Genomic DNA, 22,078 nt, shown 5'->3' with positions numbered 1-22,078 from the left:
CCTTTCTACTTAAATTTCTTTACTCTATGATGTGATGTATACTGAGTGCGTAGTGATGAAATCATTATTGTACTCGTCCATTTCATGAAAAGTGGCCATTTGGGTGGGGAAAAAATCTCCAAATATTCCCCTGATCTTCTTGAGAAAGTCTTCAGACTATTTCATAGTTGGGCAGAAGAAAAAAAAACTTAAAATTTTTCGAAGAAAAAAAAAATCCTAAACTGCAGTTAAACAAGATTTGTAGCAGATTTTCTGAAATGTAATCTACATGTAGCATGTCCTTGTATTAACATTATATTTCTAAGCATTTCCTAGTGCCGATTTAAGTTTCACGGTTAAACTGGTGTTGGTTTATCTTGCAGACTAGTTTTTGATTTTTGATCTGCGTCGCAGACTGCTGAAACAAACTCTGCTATCAGGAATATTCTAAATTTTTGGTGATTAACTCTTAAGAGACAGTATTTTTATACTAGAAAATCGCCCGTCATGGTATGACGGGTGAAAATTGCTTCTACATTTGAACGAAGTCATTGCTTGTTTGGTGATAGTTTGTTAATTGAAATTTTAACCCTAACTCCAGTGAATGAACCCTAAACTCCAGTACTTAGCGTTAATAGTTGACCACTTTGTCGTTTCTTCACTCTCCTAAAATGACAGTCTTACCAGTAAAACAGTTAAGTGACTGAATCCAGTTCAGCCTCGGCAAAATAGAGCATTTCCATGCGTGTCAAACATTACCAAAAAATATTAACAAATTATCATACCGTGGTGCGAGTTTCATTGTTGATGACGTCAGGAGCGTTACTCGATCATTCGCTATTATATATATGAAGATTTGTTTACCAGTAAAACAAAGCACAGCATCATTTTAGATGCAGAACTTTTAATGATTTTCAGCATGCCTTTAATCATTCTCTTTATCGCCTCTCGCGATCAAATATGTAGTCCATTGTATAAAATTACAACTTCAAGGCTTCCTTCCAACAAAATAATCCTTTCATCGTCTACCCCGGAGGAATTTTCACTTCGCCACGCACGTCACGCTCGTGTTGGCTACTTCATGAATATGGAAAAGATCCAGCATTGTTCGCGCCGGGAGGTCTTCTTTCTTTTTTGAATGCCCCCCAAACCCACCTTTCCGGAAGGGTTTTTGGAACGTTTACACTGCTCTGTGGACACTCTGAAGATGTCGTTTGGATTGCCTTTGGCAGAGCTGCAGAAAGCAAAGGCGGGCCTCTTGTCATTTATGTCGCCCCTCCCGCCCCCCAAAAAAGAAGAAAGAAAAGAAAAGGGGGAAAGAAGAAGAAAAGGGGGAAATAAGAGGAAAAGGAGGGGGGAATCAAAACTACTCACTAGAAAACAATTAACTCTATTTCAAGCGCCACAACAGTTCATACTAAAAGAGTAAATTTTAATTAATCTTTACGTTTTTTCTTATTTGGAGTTCCCCTCTCCCCTTTTCTTTCTTTTTTTTCCTCTTCTTTTTCGTTCTTTCTTTTTTTTTTCGTTAGTGTCGCCGCCCCCCCCCTTCCAAAGGCCCAGGCCCCTAGTTTCCGACAAGGCTGACATGGCCTCTCGTCGGGCCTGGTCATTGGTATTGTAACGGATCCGGTGCGACTTCGAACATTCTTGAAAGGGCGACACAGTTCTTGATAAAAACACAGGAGCTTTATTTACACTATGTACAGAAGAAATCGTTAACAACTGCTAAATTAATCATCAGCAATTAAGCAAATGTCACTCAACACCGTAAACTCAACGGTTACACACGCATTTACTTCCAAATACGAAAAACAACACTGCTAAATGCCTCGCAATAAACAGAGCAAATACGCTCTCAGTTCGAATTCTCAATCGAAACTAAACTTTTTATCACGCGGGACGCTTTTATAAGCATCGAAAGAAATCTCTCAAACATTCCACAAGATTCCAAACGCTTCCCGAAAATAGTAGACCGGTATCAAATTTTATCAATGAACAAAAAAGAAATAGGGGATCGTATACTTTAGCCGAATGTATAGGAGTTGTATTTTCATTACGGGAAACTATATACAGGTTACGTTACTACAATAATTACTATTTACAGAATTTGTAACAGTATTGAAGGGGATAAGTATGTGATCCAGAGAATTGTAGTAAAATGGCATTTATTGTTGTGAAAAACTCAAACATTCAAAGAAACTCCTGAAACATGAATGACATTTTCAAAAACTACTAGGGAGCACTACGACTTGCTCGCTACCACTCAGCAACTCCAGAAAATTGCTTCGCAATCTTATTTAGTTAAATCGCCAGCTAGGAAGAATTGGATTAAAATATGCGTTACGATTAGAACAAAATGAAGATCCCACTGCCCCTCTCGTAGAAAATGGAATAGAAATCAGATCCATTTTTACGATATCTTTTTTAACGTATTACTTACTATACGAACTTATAAATTGAAAAATTTAATTTTGTTCTCGCGTGCTATCTTTGTACAGCGTGTCTGCATTTAACTTGCAAGACCTCCATTTTCGCTGCCGTTAGCTCTGGATTCAATTGCAAATATGGTCAAAATGTGATGTACAGTTAAGATATGAAAGTTTGAAGGGGAAAAAAAAATTAGTGAAGAAATACGAAAGCTACTTTTTGTATGATTCCCAAAGTCCCCCACATTGCATTCAGGGAAATAATCCCCATTGAAAAGCAATACAAACACACGAAAATGTCAAACATATCAAAATTCAAGGAGATAATATTCGAGTTCAAATTTAGTAGGGACCGTGCTGAAGGTGAGATTGCAACGCATGGCCCTTTCAGAATACCACATGTTGTCAAAATAAAAAAACAAAATATTTTTTTTTTGTAATCTTACTACTATTATATATGCGAAAGTTTGTCTGTATGGATGTATGGATGTATGGATGTTTGTTACTCTTTCACGCAAAAACTACTGAATGCATTTTGATGAAACTTTACAATAATATAGCTTATGCATCAGAATAACACATAGGGTAATTTTCGTCCCATTATGGGGGGCAAAAACACAATTTTCATATAAATTCTCTAATATGGGGGTGAAAAAATACTTGCACATATTAACATTATATGTCCATCGAAAGCTCTGATTTTTCTGCTGAAGATGGCACCTGTTCGAAATTTCTAAGTAGAATAAAAAACGAGTTATGAGCTCTTTAGTTCCATGTTCGAAGGCTTTCCTTAACTCAATACAATATTTAGTGTATCATCTCAACTCCCTGTCGATAACGACTATTGTTGTATTGTTGACTATCTTTGCTTTTCGTGACTGTTCAAGGCTTTTCTCAAGTCAAATCTTGAAGTAAGATTTTTGCACAAGATTGGCAAATAATACATGGATTTGGCTGATTTTTTTCTATTTTAATGCAACTTTGAGGCAATTAATGTTTTTTTTTTTTTTATTTGTATTGACTGTGTATTTAATCGATCAGCTGGAATCTAGCCAAACTTTTTTTGTGGAATCATTTCAATAGCTAAGGCATTTGACATTTTTTTCAACTGTCGCTGTTTTTGAAGCTTAAGACTACGCAATACTGTTTCTCGGTTTTCACCATGTAACCAAATATCGCCATTTCTTTGATATTTCTTTTTTTTTAATTTGTTAACACGTAAAATAATTCGCCAACTAATTCGCAAATTCATAAACAGCGCAAAAACTTCCATTACTTTGTCTTTGCACACAATTTCAAACAATTGCCAAATTTTTACTGTTTATTGGAAACATTTCGGGTAGCATCATTGTTGACCCTATTTTGGGACGATTTTTACGGTAAGAAGCTACACATTATACAATAATTTAGATTGCCGGTGTAGCGCTGGCGATTATGTATTTGATGGAGATCGGGATTATAAGGGAACTGTTTCACATTATTTAAGAATAGTTGACCTCACTCGAATTGGATTTTTTGGGAATTACCCAAACTGACTTCCTTACAACTCCTGAACGTTTTCGTGATTTATTTTTTGTGATTTTTGGGTTTCTTCTCAGTTTTGCACACATTTCATTTACTCCCTTTCCCCCTAATTTTTAGTTAAAATCATACCTTTTGATACATTCAAGGGGGCAGGCAATTTGAATGTTGGCGAAACTAGAGACAAACAATGTTTTGGTAACTATTTGACCTCTTCCTGTAATGAACATTAACTTGAATCAATTGAAAAAAAAAACTACATCAACGTGAGCGAAGCCGCGGGCAAGAGCTAGTTGATAAATAAATTCCAATGTTATGCTATGATATGCAAAAGCACAGTATAAAAGCTCAATTTGAACTAGTATGTTGTGGCTATTACGAAACTTTCTTCTATATTTTTCTTTTTTTTTCTGATCCCTCTCCATGCTTGATGAGGAAGAAATATTCCCAACAAAAATAAAATTTCACATGAAAAAACTTGACGACCATCCCAATGTCTGAATTATTGCAAAAGCAAAGCAAAGAGCGAAAAATGAAAGTTATTTTAAAAGCCTTGCTTGAATTAATTACAAATATTTCACTTGTTAACAAACATAAGATGGCAACAGTTAAAAATTTTGAATCATTGAGATAATATTTCCGATCATTTCCATACAATTAAAATCACGAGAAATACGTAGACGAGAATCTATTACGACTTATCTTTCTTATTGTTGCATTAATAAAGCTATTTTTATTCGCAAAAAAAAAAAAAAAAAAATCAACACCTCTTGGAGCGATTGGCGTCCAAATTGAACCAAAGCCTGTTTACATATGGATTCACATATATTCCAAATTTCAACCAGAACGTAGCATTACTTCTTGAGATAGGGCACTCACAATGGAAAAAAAGAACGGGTGATTGCGCTACCCCCTTTTTAGCTGTTGACACCAAAATAAAATCAGCTCTTATACCCACTAAGGGTTACTTGCCGATAAATTTTTCTTTCATTCCGTTCATTATTTCTTGAGATACAGCAGTCACAATTCACGACAAAAAACGTTCTATAGCTCAGCCCCCGTTTGAGTTATTGACACCAAAATTGAATTAGCACCTGTTCCTGTTAATGGCAACATATGGACCAAATTTTGTTTAATTCCGATAGTTACTTCCTGAGGAATAGCAAGCACGCGTAACTCAAAAAACGTCCCATTGCTCCACCCCCCTTGGAGAGATTCGCGCCAAAAACCAATGGGCACAAGTTCACATAGCGGCACATATGTGTACCAAATTTCGTTCGATTTCATGCGGTAGTTTTTGCTGTAGAGCGGCCACAAAAAACTGGTCACACACAGACGTGACACACACACACACACACACACACACACACACACACACACACACACACACACACACAGACAGACATTTTCCAAAAATAGTCGAAATGGACTCAGCAAACCTCAAAACGTTCGAATCCGTCAAAATTCGAAATTCGAAAATTTGCACGAATCCAATACTTTCTTCTATATATTAGATATAGAAGAAAGTAAAAATCACTATATCAGAGCAACAATAGGATATCTTACTGTTATTCCTGGGATTAGATGTTTTACTGTTGCTCTGAGGCGACGATATGCAATGCACTAGTATTTTTTTAAACATATAATTTTAAAGATTTGATATCGAACGAAGCTAAATGACTTCCAAACATCATGCCGTTTTTTAAAAAAAATCATTTGCTTTCTTTTCGTGGTATTTTTTTTAACTAGGAGGGAGGGGGGGAGTCTCCGGTGCCCTGCTCGCTTTGCTCGCCAACCCTCGCTCCCCACCTGCAAAAAAAAACGAAAAAAGGGGGAAAAAAAAACCTCCCAGGTCCGATAAATAAAATAAAATACAAACTAAAAAATATATTTAAAAAAAAAATCTGTACCTCAGAACCAAAAGGACGTCAGCCCAAAAATTGCGATTTTCCGTTTATTAGTGCATTGTACGTAGACTATCCGCATCAAGCCGTAATTCTTTAAAAAAAAAAAAAAAAAAAACTTTTCAATTTTTTACCTGGGTTAAAAGAGCGCGTGTCCCACCCTTTGATTGCGCCAGGAAAATGGTTTTCCTCTCTCCTGTAAAATTATCATAATGTGACTTACGTCCAGCTGGCTCTGAGATACAGAATTGATGATTTAAGCGTTTTTCCCCTGGACTTCCTGTAAACTGTTTTTATCAATTCATGTCTCCTGCCCCTTAAGGTTTTGAGAGGTGATGCAGGTCGGGATGGCTTTAACTGGATGCCCTACATCCAGCGGTACCAGTATTGCCCTGGTAGACACTGACAGTAAAGTGGAGATAGGGTGACAGACACAGAGACGGACAAGCACAGGCTTTAATAGCATACATTTAATTCTCTTTTTTTCTCCGTGCATGAGTGTGTGTGTGTTTTAATCGTTTGGTTTATTGCAATGTTAAATACGCTTGCTTGGATATATATATAAACTAGTATGTTGTGGCCATCACGAAACTTTCTTCTACATTTTTCTTTTTTTTTTTTTTCTGATCCCTCCCCATGCTTGACGAGGAAGCAATATTCCCAACAAAAACAAAATTACACATGCAAAAACTTGACGACCATCCCAATGTCTGGATTATTGCAAAAGCAAAGCAAAGAGCGAAAATTGAAAGTTATTTTAAAAGCCTTGCTTCAATGAATTACAAATATTTTATTTGTTAACAAACATAAGATGGCAACAGTTAAAAATTTTAAATCATTGAGATAATATTTCCTATCATTTCCATACAATTAAAATCACGAGAAATACGCAGACGACAATCTATTACGATTTATCTTTCTTATTGTTGCATTAATAAAAATATTTTTATTCGCAAAAAAAAAAAAAAAAAATCAACACCTCTTGGAGCGATCGGCGTCAAAATAGAACCAAAGCCTGTTTACATATGGATTCACATATATTCCAAATTTCAACCAGAACGTAGCATTACTTCTTGAGATAGGGCACTCAAAATGGAAAAAAAGAACGGGTGATTGCGCTACCCCCCTTTTAGCTGTTGACACAAAAATAAAATCAGTTCTTATACCCACTAAGGGCTACTTGCCGATAAATTTTTCTTTCATTCCGTTCATTATTTCTTGAGATACAGCAGTCACAATTGACGACAAAAAACGTTCTACAGCTCAACCCCCGTTTGAGTTATTGACACCAAAATTGAATCAGCACCTGTTCCTGTTAATACCAACATATGGACCAAATTTTGTTTGATTCCGCCAGTAACTTCCTGAGGAATAGCAAGCACGCGTAACTCGAAAAACGTCCCATTGCTCCACCCCCCTTGGAGGAATTCGCGCCAAAAACTAATGGGCACAAGTTCACATAGGGGCACATATGTGTACTAAATTTCGTTCGATTTCATGCGGTAGTTTTTGTTGTAGAGCGGCCACAAAAAACTGGTCACACACAGACGTGACACACATACATACACACACACACACACACACACACACACACACACACACACATACATACACACACAGAGACAGACAGACAGACATTTTCCAAAAATGGTCGAAATGGACTCAGCACACCTCAAAACGTTCGAATCCGTCAAAATTCGAAATTCGAAAATTTGCACGAATCCAATACTTTCTTCTATATATTAGATATAGAAGAAAGTAAAAATCTGATTATCTTACAAGTATGTTTTAATATAGCATTTTAAATTGAAAAATGCTTATGTTTAATCTTTACTAATAATAAAGCTGAAAGTCTCTCTGTCTGGAGCTCTGTCTGTCTGGATGTCTGGACCTCTGTGACGCGCATAGCGCCTAGACCGTTCTGCCGATTTTCATGAAATTTGACACAAAGTTAGTTTGTAGATGGGGGTGTGCACCTCGAAGCGATTTTTCAAAAATTCGATTTTGTTCTTTTTCTATTCCAATTTTAAGAACATTTTCCAGAGCAAAATTATCATAAGATGGACGAGTAAATTAATAAATTATCATAACGTGGGACCGTAACATGGGCAAGCCAATTGGCGAGAAATACACCATCCATTATTTGTAAATGTACAGGCGAACCAAAAGACCTTTCAATTTTCTACTACAGGCAAAGCCGTGCGGATACCATTAGTAGTTAATAGATGTCCACGCCAATTTTCGTCCGATCACGAAAATGATGCACCTGTCCATCATTTGAGAAGCGAGTTCATTTCTTAATAGAGGTAGAGAAGGAAGAAAGGACGCGAGCCATATTTACGAGTTACGCGATATCTTGGGAATAAAAATGTTTTTTTTTTCCAAGTTTTATGAAAAAGAAAATACTTCTTTGACTATAGGAGGCTAAAAAAAAGGTGACATTGCAACAAACCATTCACAATTTACCGCCTGCAATATTTTATTAATTCATAACTTATTTCAATTTGAATTGCAGTAAATATATCTTAATAAATATAAAATATATACAAATATATTATTGTGAAATAAATAATAGTTTTACATATTTTTTTTAAATAATATATAAAAGTATTATTTATTTTACAATAATATTTGAAGTAATTCAATTCATAATTTATCGTGTGCTGATCGTAGTTTGATGGTGTTTATTATCAAAAATCTGATGCGGACCTCATACTACTACCTTTTGCGTCTATTAAGTAATAAATGTTTTTAATAATTCAAAAGAATGGGTGTATGTACGCATGTTAGAAGCAATGCTTCTTAAATGAATAGCTTTTTAGAATTCTTTTCTATACCCCTAAAAGAATGATGAACATAGACGGTGAATTGGATACCACACCGAGAAGTGGATACTTTTCGGTGGTACTTCACTTGGCTCATTTTAAATACTGGCGATTATTTTTCATTTCGTCCATTGCCATCATGTTTGGTCAAAGTTTCATAAAAACTACTTGTTTGGCGACTTCTGTCTATGTTTTTGCGTCTTATTTATTAACTTATTTACTGTTCAGCGGACAAACTACTGATATGTATCTCATTTGCAAATTTAAATGATCTGTTTTTAATTGAATCCGGACATTAGCACGTATAGTTCATGTCATTTTGAAGTTTGATGATGCAGCAGGGACATTCCACGGTAAAGTATCCCATTTGTCCCGCACTTGACGGTTCATATATTTCATTAAAAAGTAATAGTTTTAAAGCGTAATGTCGAAACTTTTTGCTCAAGAAATCACACATAAGTTAGTAATTTGTTAGGCAAAAAAAAAAAAAAAGTAGTTCGTGGCCATTTTAAAGTATTATTTTTAATGAAGTATATATGAAGCACCACGTGAGGGACAAATTACCCGTTTTCCGTGGAATGACACTGCATGAGATTTTGGAGAATTAATGTCCTTCTTTTAATGGTAACAGTGAGGGTGAAAGATAAGGAATACTGCCGTGCTAAGTACAAAAGTCGTATCTGCACTTTTTATCAAAATTGAGTTACGATCACCAGGTGATTTTTTGCCACATACTTCACTTTAGTACATAGTTTAGTAGTCATTTGTCAATGAGAAATACACTGGTGTGCAAAAATTAAGGACGAAGTCGAAAAATTAGCATATCAGCTGAACGAAGAGGCAGAGCGGACAGAAAGACCAATCAGGAGATTGAGTAAGGTGATGTACGGTAGCACATGCGCAGATATGCAGGCAGACGTAATGGGGGAGTGTCTGAGTAGTATAAAGCATGTTGTCGGTGTAAGATCAGTATTTCTGGCAAAGAGATTGCACGCCGTATAGCAGTTAAAATCACACCGAGTTGCTGCCTCAGCGAGAAATGGCGAATAATCAATCTGTTAGACAACATCTGGATGCTTTTACCCGAGGTCGAACCATTGGGAAGTTGGAGGAAGGCCGCAGTGTGACAAGTGTGGCTGCAGAGTTCGGAATTGCTCACAGCATCGTTTCACGACTTTGGAGAGCTATCCGGGGGTTCAGTAGTGGTCGTCCACGAGGAACCACACCCGCAGATGACCGGTATATTGTCTTACAGGCCAGAAGAAACAGGCAGCAGACAGCGGGAGCAATCGCTAGACACACGACACAGGCGACTGGACGACCGATATCGCGTTTTACCGAGGCCAGAAGACTGCACGGTGGTGGTCTGTTTGCACGACGCCCTATACGGTGTGTACCTCTAACGTCTGCCCATCGGAGAAGGCGTTCTCTGTGGTGCCGGGAACACCGGAATTGGAGAGACAATGAATGGAGACGAGTACTCTTTACAGATGAGAGCAGATTCAGTCTGAGTAGCGATTCTCATCGCATACTCATCTGGCGAGAGCGGGGAAGCCGCAATCATCCCTCGAACATCATTGAAAGGGACAGGTATGGAGGTCGCGGTGTTCTCGTTTGGGGAGGCATCATGCTTGGTAGTCGTACAGACCTTCACATCTTCGACGCAGGTTCAGTCAACGGGACCCGTTATTGTAACGAGATTCTTCTTCCATGTGCGTCTTTTTAGAGGCGCTATGGGTCCGCAGTTCCTTTTCATGGACGACAATGCACCATGTCATCGCACAGTAGCTGCCGAACAGCTCTTAGAGAGTGAGGATATTGAACGTATGGATTGGCCGGCACGATCTCCGGATCTCAATCCCATCGAGCATGTATGCGATTTTCTAGGCAGACGCTTGGCAACTCGTACCTTACCACCAGTAACGATTCGGGAGCTTCGATTGGCGCTGCAAGACGAATGGGCAGCAATGCCTCAACAACTCATTGACACCCTCATTCTCAGCATGGGCAGACGCTGTGAAACCTGCCTAGCAGTCGGGGGAGATCATATCCCCTACTAAAGACCGGATGTTTCTTGCTGGACACCCATCACAGGGATGTTTCGGCCTTCAGTCGCATTGCGCTCCATGCTACTTTTTCAATAAAGCTTCTTTTTATCCCTCTGATTTCTCTTTTAGTAAGTGTTGCTTACATTACACACGTCCTTACGTATTGGGGATCTTACGGTATTAAATGTGTTGATTTGGAAAGGTTTTGTACAAAGTTAGATTGAAAAAACCGTCTCGTTCTTAATTTTTGCATACCAGTGTATTTAAATTTTTTTTTTTTTGAAAAAGTTGCATCTGAATCAAATACATGGAGGCACAAAACTTTAAACGTCAATTTCTCATTTTGAACTTAACTGCCGACACGACCTTTGCACTTAACACGGCACTTAAAGCTTAGTACTCATAATTTTTAAGAGGGTTTTTTTTTTTTTTTTTTTTTTTTTTTTTTTTTTTTACCTTTAATAACATGAATTTGGTCACTGACTTTCATATATTAATAAACAATACTACTTTTCATATTGAATGAACCCCATTTGAAGGGTCCACTTTTGAAATACATAGGCAATAGAAAAAAAAACAGTCGAAAACTTTGTACTGTGGAGTAAGTAAAATGACACAACGTGTATACAGTACAAATAAAAGCATTTAAAAGAGAGTCAAAAACTCAGCAAACAGCTGTTTCGGGGCTGTCAAATGCTTTTTATGCACTGATGAAGGGGCTTACATTTGATAGCCCCGAAACAGCTGTTTGCTGAGTTTTTAACTCTCTTTTAAATGCTTTTATTTGTACTTATGCCATTATTTTATGCCATTTTACTTACATAAGCTATTGTTTTTGCCCAAATTAAACGCTGAAACAAAAAACACATGCAACTTTATTTACCTTGAAGCAAACTTTAATATCAATCATGATTACAAAGTCGGAATCCATGCTTTTAGATTAGCATAATATAAAATTTGAAGTGGTTTCAAGTTACATAGGAGTAGGGAATAGATCTTTGACAATTTTTCATCAGCATCAATTTCTTCTAGAAGTCTCTTGGCCACTGCCGTTGCTGATGTGATTTAACACTGGCAGTGTTTCCCAGGGAGTAACGAGGAGGTGGACTTCTGTCACTCCCCATGGGGGTCGCCCCTCCACCCGATGTTTTCCCCCTTTTTGCGACCCCCGAGCCGGGATTTTATTGGCTCATTTCATGATGTTTTAAGTTCTTTAATCAAGTTTTCACTAGTTCCGTTATACGTCAAGGCAGATATTCAATCTTATATTTCAACCAAAATCTTGATTTGTGAGGAAATTTCTTAGCATTTTAGTTTTATTTTGTGCTGCACAGAATGTAGCAATGTTTTTATTTTCTGAAGATTTTTGTATTAAATTATGCAACTAATTGTAAGTTTGGGAAAAATATTATTAAACGCAATTTAACTGCTAGGAATGACCCATCAGATTATCAATGTCTGGAGGCTTTTTTTTTCCCTCGACATTTTGGGAAAGTTTCTTTTCTTGATACACTTGAAAAGATGGCAGAGATGTACAAAGTCAGTTTTTCGTTCCAAAAATGTTCGAGCAGTTAGTCCTCCTAGCATGTCTTCTAATTCTACATCTCTGCAAAATGTTGTTGGATGGCTATGTTACAAAGTGCCGTCAATAGTTCTCTTTATGATGTGAGAGTTCGAAAGTCACTGGATGTTGTTTCATTTGGCGTGGCTGAAACAGGACGCATTTTATAGGTTGTGCTTTCCAGTGGATTGATTTTTTTCGTTTGTTTGAAATTTGCTGGTAACCTTTCGAAAAAGCGAATCGACATCGATAAATTTTCATTCCGTTTTTATTACTTCCTTTTACAAAAAAGGAAGTATTGTATTCGCGAAAAAATTTTCACTCAAAAATCGCCCTTAATTTCCATTTTGCTCACCCCCAAATGAATGTTGAGTTTTTTTTTTCGATTCGACCACATGCGGAAAAGTGCCTAAGAATGTATAGACACGCGAAATATCCATTTTGACCATCACCGAGGTAATTACAACGACTTTTCTCGTGACGTCTGTATGTATGTGCGTATGTGTGTATGTGCGTATGTGCGTATGTGCGTATGTATCTCGCATAACTCAAAAATGGTATGTCCTAGAAAGTTGAAATTTGGTACATAGACTCGTAGTGGGGTCTAGTTGTGCACCTCCTATTTTGGTTGCATTCGGGTGTTTCTAAAGGGGTCTTTTGCACCTTTTTGGGGGGAAATCATTGTTAATTTCGATGCAAACTCAAGTGGTGTTATAATTTGGCGGTCACTTGGCGATATATCGCCAGTCTTTTGGTTGCCAAGTTTTGTCGCCAACTTGGCGAAAAATTTTGCGATTTTTTTTTTTTTTTTTTTTAAATCTGCTTTCAATGTGGCCATTGCTAGTGATATTTAAAGAGTTAGAGAGAGAATCCCATTAAAATTGCAATAATAGGGAAATAGCATTAAATTGGTGTAAAAGGAAGTCATGTGATGCACACATCAGCTCGTTCCTATGAAGTTTTACAAGTTTTTCGCTTGCGAAGAGAGAGGGGATAACTACGCAGAGATTAAGTCTGATAATTTTTTGTTTCGTCGCTTTACTATATGCTTTTGAAGAACAGTCAATCTTAATTTTCTCTCTTTTTTATAATTGTGTCTGAGTTGTTGCAGTTTATGATCTCTATTTGTGTTGCATGGAGCAGAACAGTGTGCTTTTTTCGGTGTCTTATTGTATTAAATGATGCAACAAATAAAGCGAAAATTTAAACACAGCAGTCTTCAAAGCTGTTTTAATCCCCTTCCGTAATTGCTCTTCATTTGGGAGGAGAGATCGGTAATTTCCGCTTGATTGTGAATTGGCCGTATTGATTTCAATCGGTATGTGTCTTTTCATATGGTGATTGAATCCCATGAGGGAATTATCTGCAGCATCCTTGTAGGCATTTATGTATTTTTGCAGCTTGTGAAAGTCTTGATCATCTGCTGCAATGACAAGAATACTGTCATAGACAAAATCAGGAAGGAGCTCCGGGTTTTGAGGTTTGGAATGGGTCGAAGTTGACTTGATTTGATCCATTTTGCACCTAAAAGAAAGCACGTCAATTAAAAATCAAATTTTCAAAATGCCTTAATAACGAAATTTTTATAAGAAAAATCACTCATATATTTCTTTCTTCTAATAAATAAATGCATTATTAGACACAATTATTTCTATTTTTAAAATTACTTTCGAGATGCATAAAAAAAACATTTGTAAAGATTCAACTAGTCTAGACCTACAACACATCCTAATGTGGCAGTTTTTAGAAATATTTTCTTTACAACATAAATCTCTGTAAAACAGTCTTTTCGGCATCGGACCACAACACCGCAGAAAAGGGTATTTCACTCTTCGCAAAAGTTTCTTCTACCAAATTCGACATACAACTGGTGGTTCTATCTTAATTAAATTACGAAATAAATCAACTCGCGAAAACTCGAAGCCTTATAATTCGAAGCTTTCTTCATCTCGAAGTTTTCATTGGGTTCCAAACTAGCAGTGGAAACTTAACAAAACTTGAACCACCAGTATTCGGAATGTTTTAGCCTGTCTCTTGGGATTTTAGTTGACTATATTTACATTGATCTCAAAATTCGTATTAATATTTTGTTTTAATATTCAAGTTCAATTCCTTTTCTTAAGGAATTCAATTATTATTTTAAATATTAATTACTGTTTAAAAATATGGTTTTCTTGTTTTAACAATACTTTACCCGTAAAAGAATCATCATTATAGCGCTCGGTAACTTTTTTACTACCGAAATTGGCGAAAACCGAAAAATTGCTCTTCGTAACTTGATTTTACAGTTTAATGGAGCAATTATTATTTTTAATAACGTGATGCATTTGGCTTCCTACTTACATTTTAAGAGAGCTTTTTAATTTGTTTTGATTAGTTAGGGAATTATTTTATGGGCGTTTTATGTTATTAAAAAAAAATTCTTAAATTATAATTTGGCTGGTAATTTTACTTTTCAATTGTTAGCTGAAGTTTTGCTATTAAATTCATCTATGTAGGTATTTTTCCAAAAAAAAAAGGGTGCTTTATACAAAAAAAAATTTTTTTTTTAATTGTAAAATCTCCTTGAATTAAGCCGTGAAAAAGCTGCAGACGATTTTTAACCACGATGACTAAAATTAATTTGTTAACATATATTAAAAACCGCGAGTTTGAATTTTTCTCGTCGTCATGGTAATCTGAAAAGTCAAAGAAACATCAACTACGGTCATGTGAGGTTAGGTAGCAATGCGTGATTGCTCCAGTAAAATAAAATTAAACAAAACATTAAAAGTGAAATAAAAGCTGGGAATTCAAAATATTTGTTGTTCTAATGCAATACTTGTCCTGTGCTAAATCGCAAAAAATAGATAATTAAATTCGTAAATAAATGAATAAATTAAATAAAATAATGAACAGGCTGACATTTGGTCAAATTTGTCAGATTCATTATTTTTTTACGTTTTATCGTATTTCCCAAATTCGTTCTGTCATTGCCATTTCTGATTTTCTCGCCAACTTTGGTGGAATCAATACTTTATGTACGCAGTTCGACCAAAAAATACTTAGAGCGATTTGTGTCAAAAAAAATTTTTAATACATGTTCTCTGTTAGTAGACAAAATTATAAAAATAAATGTTGACTTACTTGTCGCAAATTCGTATGAGAAATTCGTAAAATAATCAATTTCTCGAGAGCTAAGCAGAATTCAACCTTACAGGTATCACATCGGCTTAAAAGTGAAAATTCAGCAGAGCATCCGCTTTGTTGGAGAGCTATGGTATTGTTGCAACAAACAAAAAACGTTTGTTGATTTCTTAATCTTGTTGGCTGTTTCATAACAATGCGTGAAAATTATATTGTTGGAATGTTGCAAATTGTTTGATACTTGAATCTCCTGCAAATTAACTCCTTTTTCTTTAAAAAAAGGGGGGGGGGGAGGGACAAAAGAAACCCCTTCACCCCTACCCAACCCTTTGTCTCTTATTTACACACACGTACACAGAGAGAGAGGGGAAAAATACATAGCAATTTATTGTAAAACACTTATAAATAAAACAGATGGTCAAAGACCTGATTTTGTTTAACCTTTCCTCATCGAGTATCCTAATGACTTATGTACAAAAATGAAGATAAAAGTATTGCAAAAGCGATGGTATAGGGTTGTGTAAGCAAAAAAGGTCCAATTGTATCGTTGTAGCTACTTGAAGTTGCAATAATTGAGTAGTTCTGCAGAAAAGTAAGAAATAACAACATCAAAAAAGCACAAATTGCAGATTACTGCAGACACGTGTTTCGGTGTTACAGGGAACCTTTTGTCAGATGTCTTTTCATCCATAAGCTCATTACTTTTTGCATTGAAAAAGGCGTTTCCTGTAACGCCGAAACACGTGTCTGCAGTAATCTGCAATTTGTGCTTTTTGGACGTTGTTATTTCTTACTTTATTGTTCAGCACAAAGGAATTTATTTATCATAGTTCTGCAGAGTTTCTGCAGGTAGCTTCAAGTCTTGTAGGAATCAGTAAATTTTCTGAAGATTTTTTTAAATGTAAGTAAATCAAAATTTCCCGCAATTGGCGTTTATTGGACTAAAAACTCGACATACGATAATGTGATGCCTTTACAAAATTCTGCAAGAAATCTACAGAGATTTTGAAATTTCTGAAAAATGTCTTCTTTGATTTGAAGATACCTGCAGAAAACTGGAAGAATTACTCATTTATTGAAATTTTGAATCCCGACAACCCTATAATTGTCAACCCTATATTTTCCCTAAGACAATCCTAGACCGTCGTGTTTGTAATACTTTTATCTGAATTTTCATACGTAACTTATAACGAAACTCAATGAAGGTAGGTCAATCTGTCGGATCTTATATTAAGACTAGGGCTTCCAATCCCGTGTAAAATTCAGTCCTACGGGATTTCGGGACTGTAAGGAGCCGATCCCACGATCTCGTGGGATTACCTTGATTAATTAAATTTTGTGTGTCTAATGTCAAATAGAAAAAAAGTTGTGCTTTTTAGGAAGAACTGCTTTTGTTACTTGAATTAGTAGTTTTCTCGAATCCCGTACATCAATTGTTTTTCACTACAAAGTCAATTCTCAATTAGTAATTATCGTTTAGTACGCAAAAGTTTGTCCTAAACATGTCCAATGTGTCTTAAAAGTTCGTATTAAATGGGAAAGAATTTTTGTTCAACAAATGATGCGTTTGATGAAAACACATGCTGTAGCTCCTCAGCAGTTGATTTTACTGAGATTAAATTATTGTGGACGTTAGCAAAAGATCCCCCTTAAATTCACCACCTTATGAAATAGATTCTTCTTTTCTTATGCTGAGTTTCTGCTGAAGAACTGCAAATTTGGGACAAAAACGATGTCTATTCCATATGTGTTTTGCTGTCTCCAATTTAACTTGCATTGAGATTACCCTTTTTTCTTCATTAACGTTGTTCATTGTATCAGTTCATTTGAGTCATTTTAGCAAGGGGTGAAAGCTGGTTGGTTACACCTAGGGGCCTGGTCACACCTAAGGCCACCAGTTACATCGAGTCACAGTCTCAGTAAAAGGTTTTGGATAACTTCTCTAATTTCACCTCTCACTTTCAAGAGACATTCAAAAACTTGAGCAGTTTAACTTACCACACTGTTATACGCGTCATCATGTGCTTTATTCAAGTTTCTGTCTCCTTTTTTAGAGTCGGGCCGAATATATAATTAATGTCAGGTTTTTCGTTGCTTTCTTCTTTGGAGAAAAATATTATGCACTTTTTGTAAGTTAACGGTTTTGAGTACATTCCTTAAATTACAGAAGTGCTCTAACATTGAATTCTGGCTACTTCAGCGGGTTTTGCAATCTGTAATATACACTTTTTCTATTTTTAAAACATACTTTTCTGGATTTTAAATTTTAGTAATAGTTTTTGAAAATGTTTACAAATTTTATGACTTTTCTCAATTGTTGAACTTATCAAAACTGAGACTTCCGAATGAGAATACCAATTCAATCTCAAAAAAAAAAAAAACCTCTATTTTTACTGTGTTCTTAAATAGTAAATCCACCGTTCCTCATATCAGACACAAAGTTGTACGAGGAGATTCAAATTTCAGATGATGCTTGTGAGTATAGTCGTTTTATGAGTGGCAAAAGTTGGAAAACTTTTACATCGAAAAAAAATTGCGAGATTGGAAATCCTGCGGAATTTTACTTTTAATCCCGCGAGATAAATCCCGCTAAATGTCATGCGGGATCCCGCGGGATCGGGATTTTCGGGATTCAGGGTTTCCAATTCGCTCGGGATTGGAAACCCTGATTATGACTTCCCCTTGTGATTATTCTGGATATGGTACAACTTGATTCTAAACCGTATATTCATCCAAGCGGAATTGTCAATTATAAGAGTTAGCGCAAGTTAAGAGCCCCTACATAGAAGCTTTATATAGGAACTCTAGCGCACGTGAGTGAAACAGCAAGCGATCTCTACAACCGCGTTAACATGCAACGCGCACTGATTTCAGCCCAGCTTCAGCGCTTTGATTTGGACTGCGCTATCGCCCAAGAGTGCGGGATAGAGCTAACCATTAATTCTAACGCACGGCAGCATATGAACGGGCTCTAAAGTTCTCTATGTCTTATAACTTCGAGTACTTTTATTTTTAGCTGTCATTTCTCGTAACTCTGAAACAAGTGTCGGAAATTTATTGCTGTTTATGCTTTCAACTATGTTCCTTCATCATTTTACAGGTTAACATTGAAATATGTAACTTGTAGAAGTTTTATAGAAAACAATAAAACAAACGTTACCTCGTAGATATTAAGACTGGATACAAATTTACTCTTGACCGTATATTGATCTTTAGTAATAAACTGCCTGTAAACTTGAAGTATGTTATAAATTGATTGGAAAATATATATTTTATATATGTTTGCATGTTACATTTTGTCTAAATCTTTCTGTTTCATTGGAACAGGAAATGGGTTACACGCCTCTCATGTACTCGGTGAGGGACAACCGGGTCTTCATGGCCGAGAGATTCCTCGAAATGGGCATGGACGTCAATATCAAGGGCAAGGTAAGATTTCCTCTTTCCATTATGCGACACTGAATACAAAACACTTCACAATGACTAGAACTTTGATCGGTAAAGCCAGTATTGTGGCCATTCTGAATTTTTCTTCTGCATACAGACAGAGTGTGTCAGAATTCTTTCTGTGGAATTGTGACACATCTTTAGGTTTGTCACTTCACACTCCACTGGTGCAAATTAGATTGTCATGTGACATTCCGTCGCGCCGCCTGATTTAATGCAGTATTTCGTTGGAAATGCAAACAAAGTTTTAATGTTTCAACTCTGGAGCCTTCCGTCCCTTTTGAATAAATTGAGAGACAAAATTTTGTGCATTACAGCCCCCTAAGAGTAACTGGATGTGATAAAGTTTTAGTTTTTGACTATTTATTGCAGGGGTTCCCAAAGTTGTCTAATACGCAGCACCCTTTGAAAAATTGCAATTTTCTCACGGCACTCACGTCTGTGTCTGTTCAATAGATATGTAGGGCAATTCAAAATGAATATAACGAATACAAGCGCTATAACTATTTAACGGAAACTAATTTATCGATAAGATTAACACAGAATGTTGACGGAACTTCAAAATTTCTTTACGTATAAGGCGCAGGTGCGGTGAAGCGGAAACCTACGCGTGCGCGCAAAAAAAAAAAAACGATGTTTTCTGTTCTTGGCCACCAGGGTCTCCGGACTTGACACCCTGTGATTTTTTCTATAGGGTTTCTATATGGGAAAGACACGGTGTATGTGAATGCCATGCCCAAAACAACTGAAAAACTCAAAGTACGCATTTGTAATGTGCTTACGATGGTGACTAAACAAATGTTTCAGAATGAATGACGTGAATTGGACTACCTCCAAGATGAAATACGCCACCAGCTCAGTCATTCAAGCCGAAGACTGCAGTTTCGTGCTTATTAGCACTCATCAGCCCGGTATAGGAAGTGACTGAGCTGAAGGTGGAAAACCTCTTAAGGAAGCCAAGAGTGCCAAATAAACTGGTAGCTAATATAATTAGCACTGACCAGACGAGTGACCGAAGCAATGGTTCGGTTCAACTCGAAGATTGAAGGCAAGGCATGGTATTTTCAGTAAATTGCTCCCCTATAGCCAGAGCCAAGGCAGAAATACATGAAATACACCGGCAGCTCAGTCATTCCAGCCGAACACTGCAGTTTCGTGCTTATTAGCAGTCATCAGCCCCCTAATAAGCACGAAACTGCAATCCTCGGCTGGAATGACTGAGCTGGCGGTGTATTTTATGCATTTCTGCCTTGACTCAGGCTATATGGCGGTAACATACTCACATACTCAATATACCTCCAAGATGTTATCCGCGTGACTGACCAAGGGTCAAGGGTAGTCACATAGATATGCTCGTGGTCACAAAGACCTCCGAGAAAACGATACCTCTGGGGGTACTGGACCAGGGATTGCTCGGTTTCTGGTCTGGATCAAAAAATCAGAGCTGTCTTCAGGGTCCCATCCAACTGGTTAAGCCACAAATAGTGGTAGGTACGGGGGCCTTTGGGGTGAAAAGGTAGTCACATAGAACATCTTTGACGTATGTATGCAGAATTGTGAGGCTTCGTGTACACTCTGCGTTAATTTTATAAATGAATTCTTTTGCATTAATTAGGTATAGCTGTTTGTGATTGCTACATTCGTTTTGGCTTACCCGGTATATTGGTATCGTGGGCTAGCTCCCCTCGCCTATCTTTGTGGCACTCCTGAGTGCCATTTCACCCTCTTCGGGGATCCCTGTTTTAGCGGATGAAGGCCTGTTTTCATTTTCTCTAGCGTGCTTCCATCCATTTACCTCACAGGCTAACAAGGAGACGGCACGACCGTGGGGTCGGAGATTTGCGTCATTTTTTTTTTTTTTTTTTTTGTGGTGAAACAGGACCCCTACTACCTTACGTGGTTAAAGTAATACGACGCAATACTCAGAAAATTATGAGAAAAATCGATTTAAAGTCGCTATGGAGTCTCTTAGGCGCCTTATGAATTTAAAATGTCCGTCTCTTGACGAGCCGCCGCTAGCCTAGTTGGTTAAGACGCGATCATGTGCTCTAGAGATAGCACTATCGAATCCCACTCTGGGCCTTTTTCTTTTCTCTTCTTTTTTTTTTTTTTCTTTTGCTATCACACAAATTAGTGGTAACGCTTTTCACCCCTATATTACTTTCTGAAGTTTATTTTTGCGAAAGATCGCAATTTTTTTCATTCACTGATAAACATTCTTGCTCGTTATTCGGTACGGTTTGTTTTGCCTAGTAAAGGTTTTTGACCATTGGTCCCCTTACGGTTATAAGGGACATCTGCTCATAGGACATTTTTTTTTTGTTATCACAGCAATTATTAAAATATAATTTCTCTTCCCTTCATAATTTTTAAGAATTTATTTACATCATTTTTTTTATAATTATTTTCTTTTTCTTCCGGCAAAACAATTTAAAACAATTTATATTTTTCATTCTAAAGTATGTGAGGAGGAACATTGAGTTTTTAATAAGAATAACCAAGTCTATAAAGAAAAATTCAATTTTTTTTTAAATTATTATGTACAAAAACCGCAGTGGTAGTTATCATTAAAAGAAACAAAGCAATAATTTTTACGACATCTTGTGCAACAAATGAAAGCGTAATTTTTACAATTGCAGGGAATTTGCAATATATCAGTAGAAAAACATACCTCATTAGCATTCATGAAAATATTTCGAAAAGTGGATAATTTAGTAGCAAATCAGGCGTATTGAATCATGACTTGGAATATTGGTGACGATAATTAATGGTGAATAATTGAATTAATCTTTATACAATCTTCCCGGGAATTAATTTCTCTATTTTGCTCTAACAACTCGCTGCAATTTCGCAAGCACTTTATGAAATTTGTGACTTGTCTGTAGAAGTAAACATTACAAGGCTGCACCAAGGGAGTGCATATTGTACATGGATTCTTAGGGAATTTCCTCTCCTATTCCAGAAGAGCCAGCAACTTCGTCAGCCAACATTTTTAAATTTGATTGTACGATAACTTTGCGTTAAATGGAATAGACACGTAGGTTCACGTTCACCACGAAATAGAAAAATTAACTGCACTGCAATTCTCACAGGGTCGCGCAGTCTTATGAGCAGATGTCCCTTTAAGGGGATCACAGGTCAAAAACCTTTACAGGCAAAAAAAACCGTACAGAATAACGAGCAAGAATGTTTTCCAGTGAATGAAAAAGTTAGCGATCTTCGGCAAAAACAAATTTCA

General features: G+C 36.6%; 1 protein-coding gene across 1 annotated transcript in view; it reads left to right on the top strand.

Moving 5' to 3' along the window:
• LOC129226315 (uncharacterized) overlaps window positions 1-22,078 on the top strand; it is a 175,826-nt gene that overhangs the window by 68,854 nt on the left and 84,894 nt on the right. Inside the window, exon 2 of the mRNA XM_054860917.1 lies at window positions 18,721-18,822. Within this exon, the coding sequence (XP_054716892.1) occupies window positions 18,721-18,822 (102 nt within the window). The remainder of the gene's footprint in view (window positions 1-18,720; window positions 18,823-22,078) is intronic.

The sequence above is a fragment of the Uloborus diversus genome, chromosome 7 (genome assembly GCF_026930045.1).
Source record: "Uloborus diversus isolate 005 chromosome 7, Udiv.v.3.1, whole genome shotgun sequence".
NCBI classification, from domain to species: Eukaryota; Metazoa; Arthropoda; class Arachnida; order Araneae; family Uloboridae; genus Uloborus; species Uloborus diversus.
The sequence above is the reverse complement of the archived record's forward strand: the minus strand, read 5'-3'. Positions and strand labels throughout refer to the sequence as shown.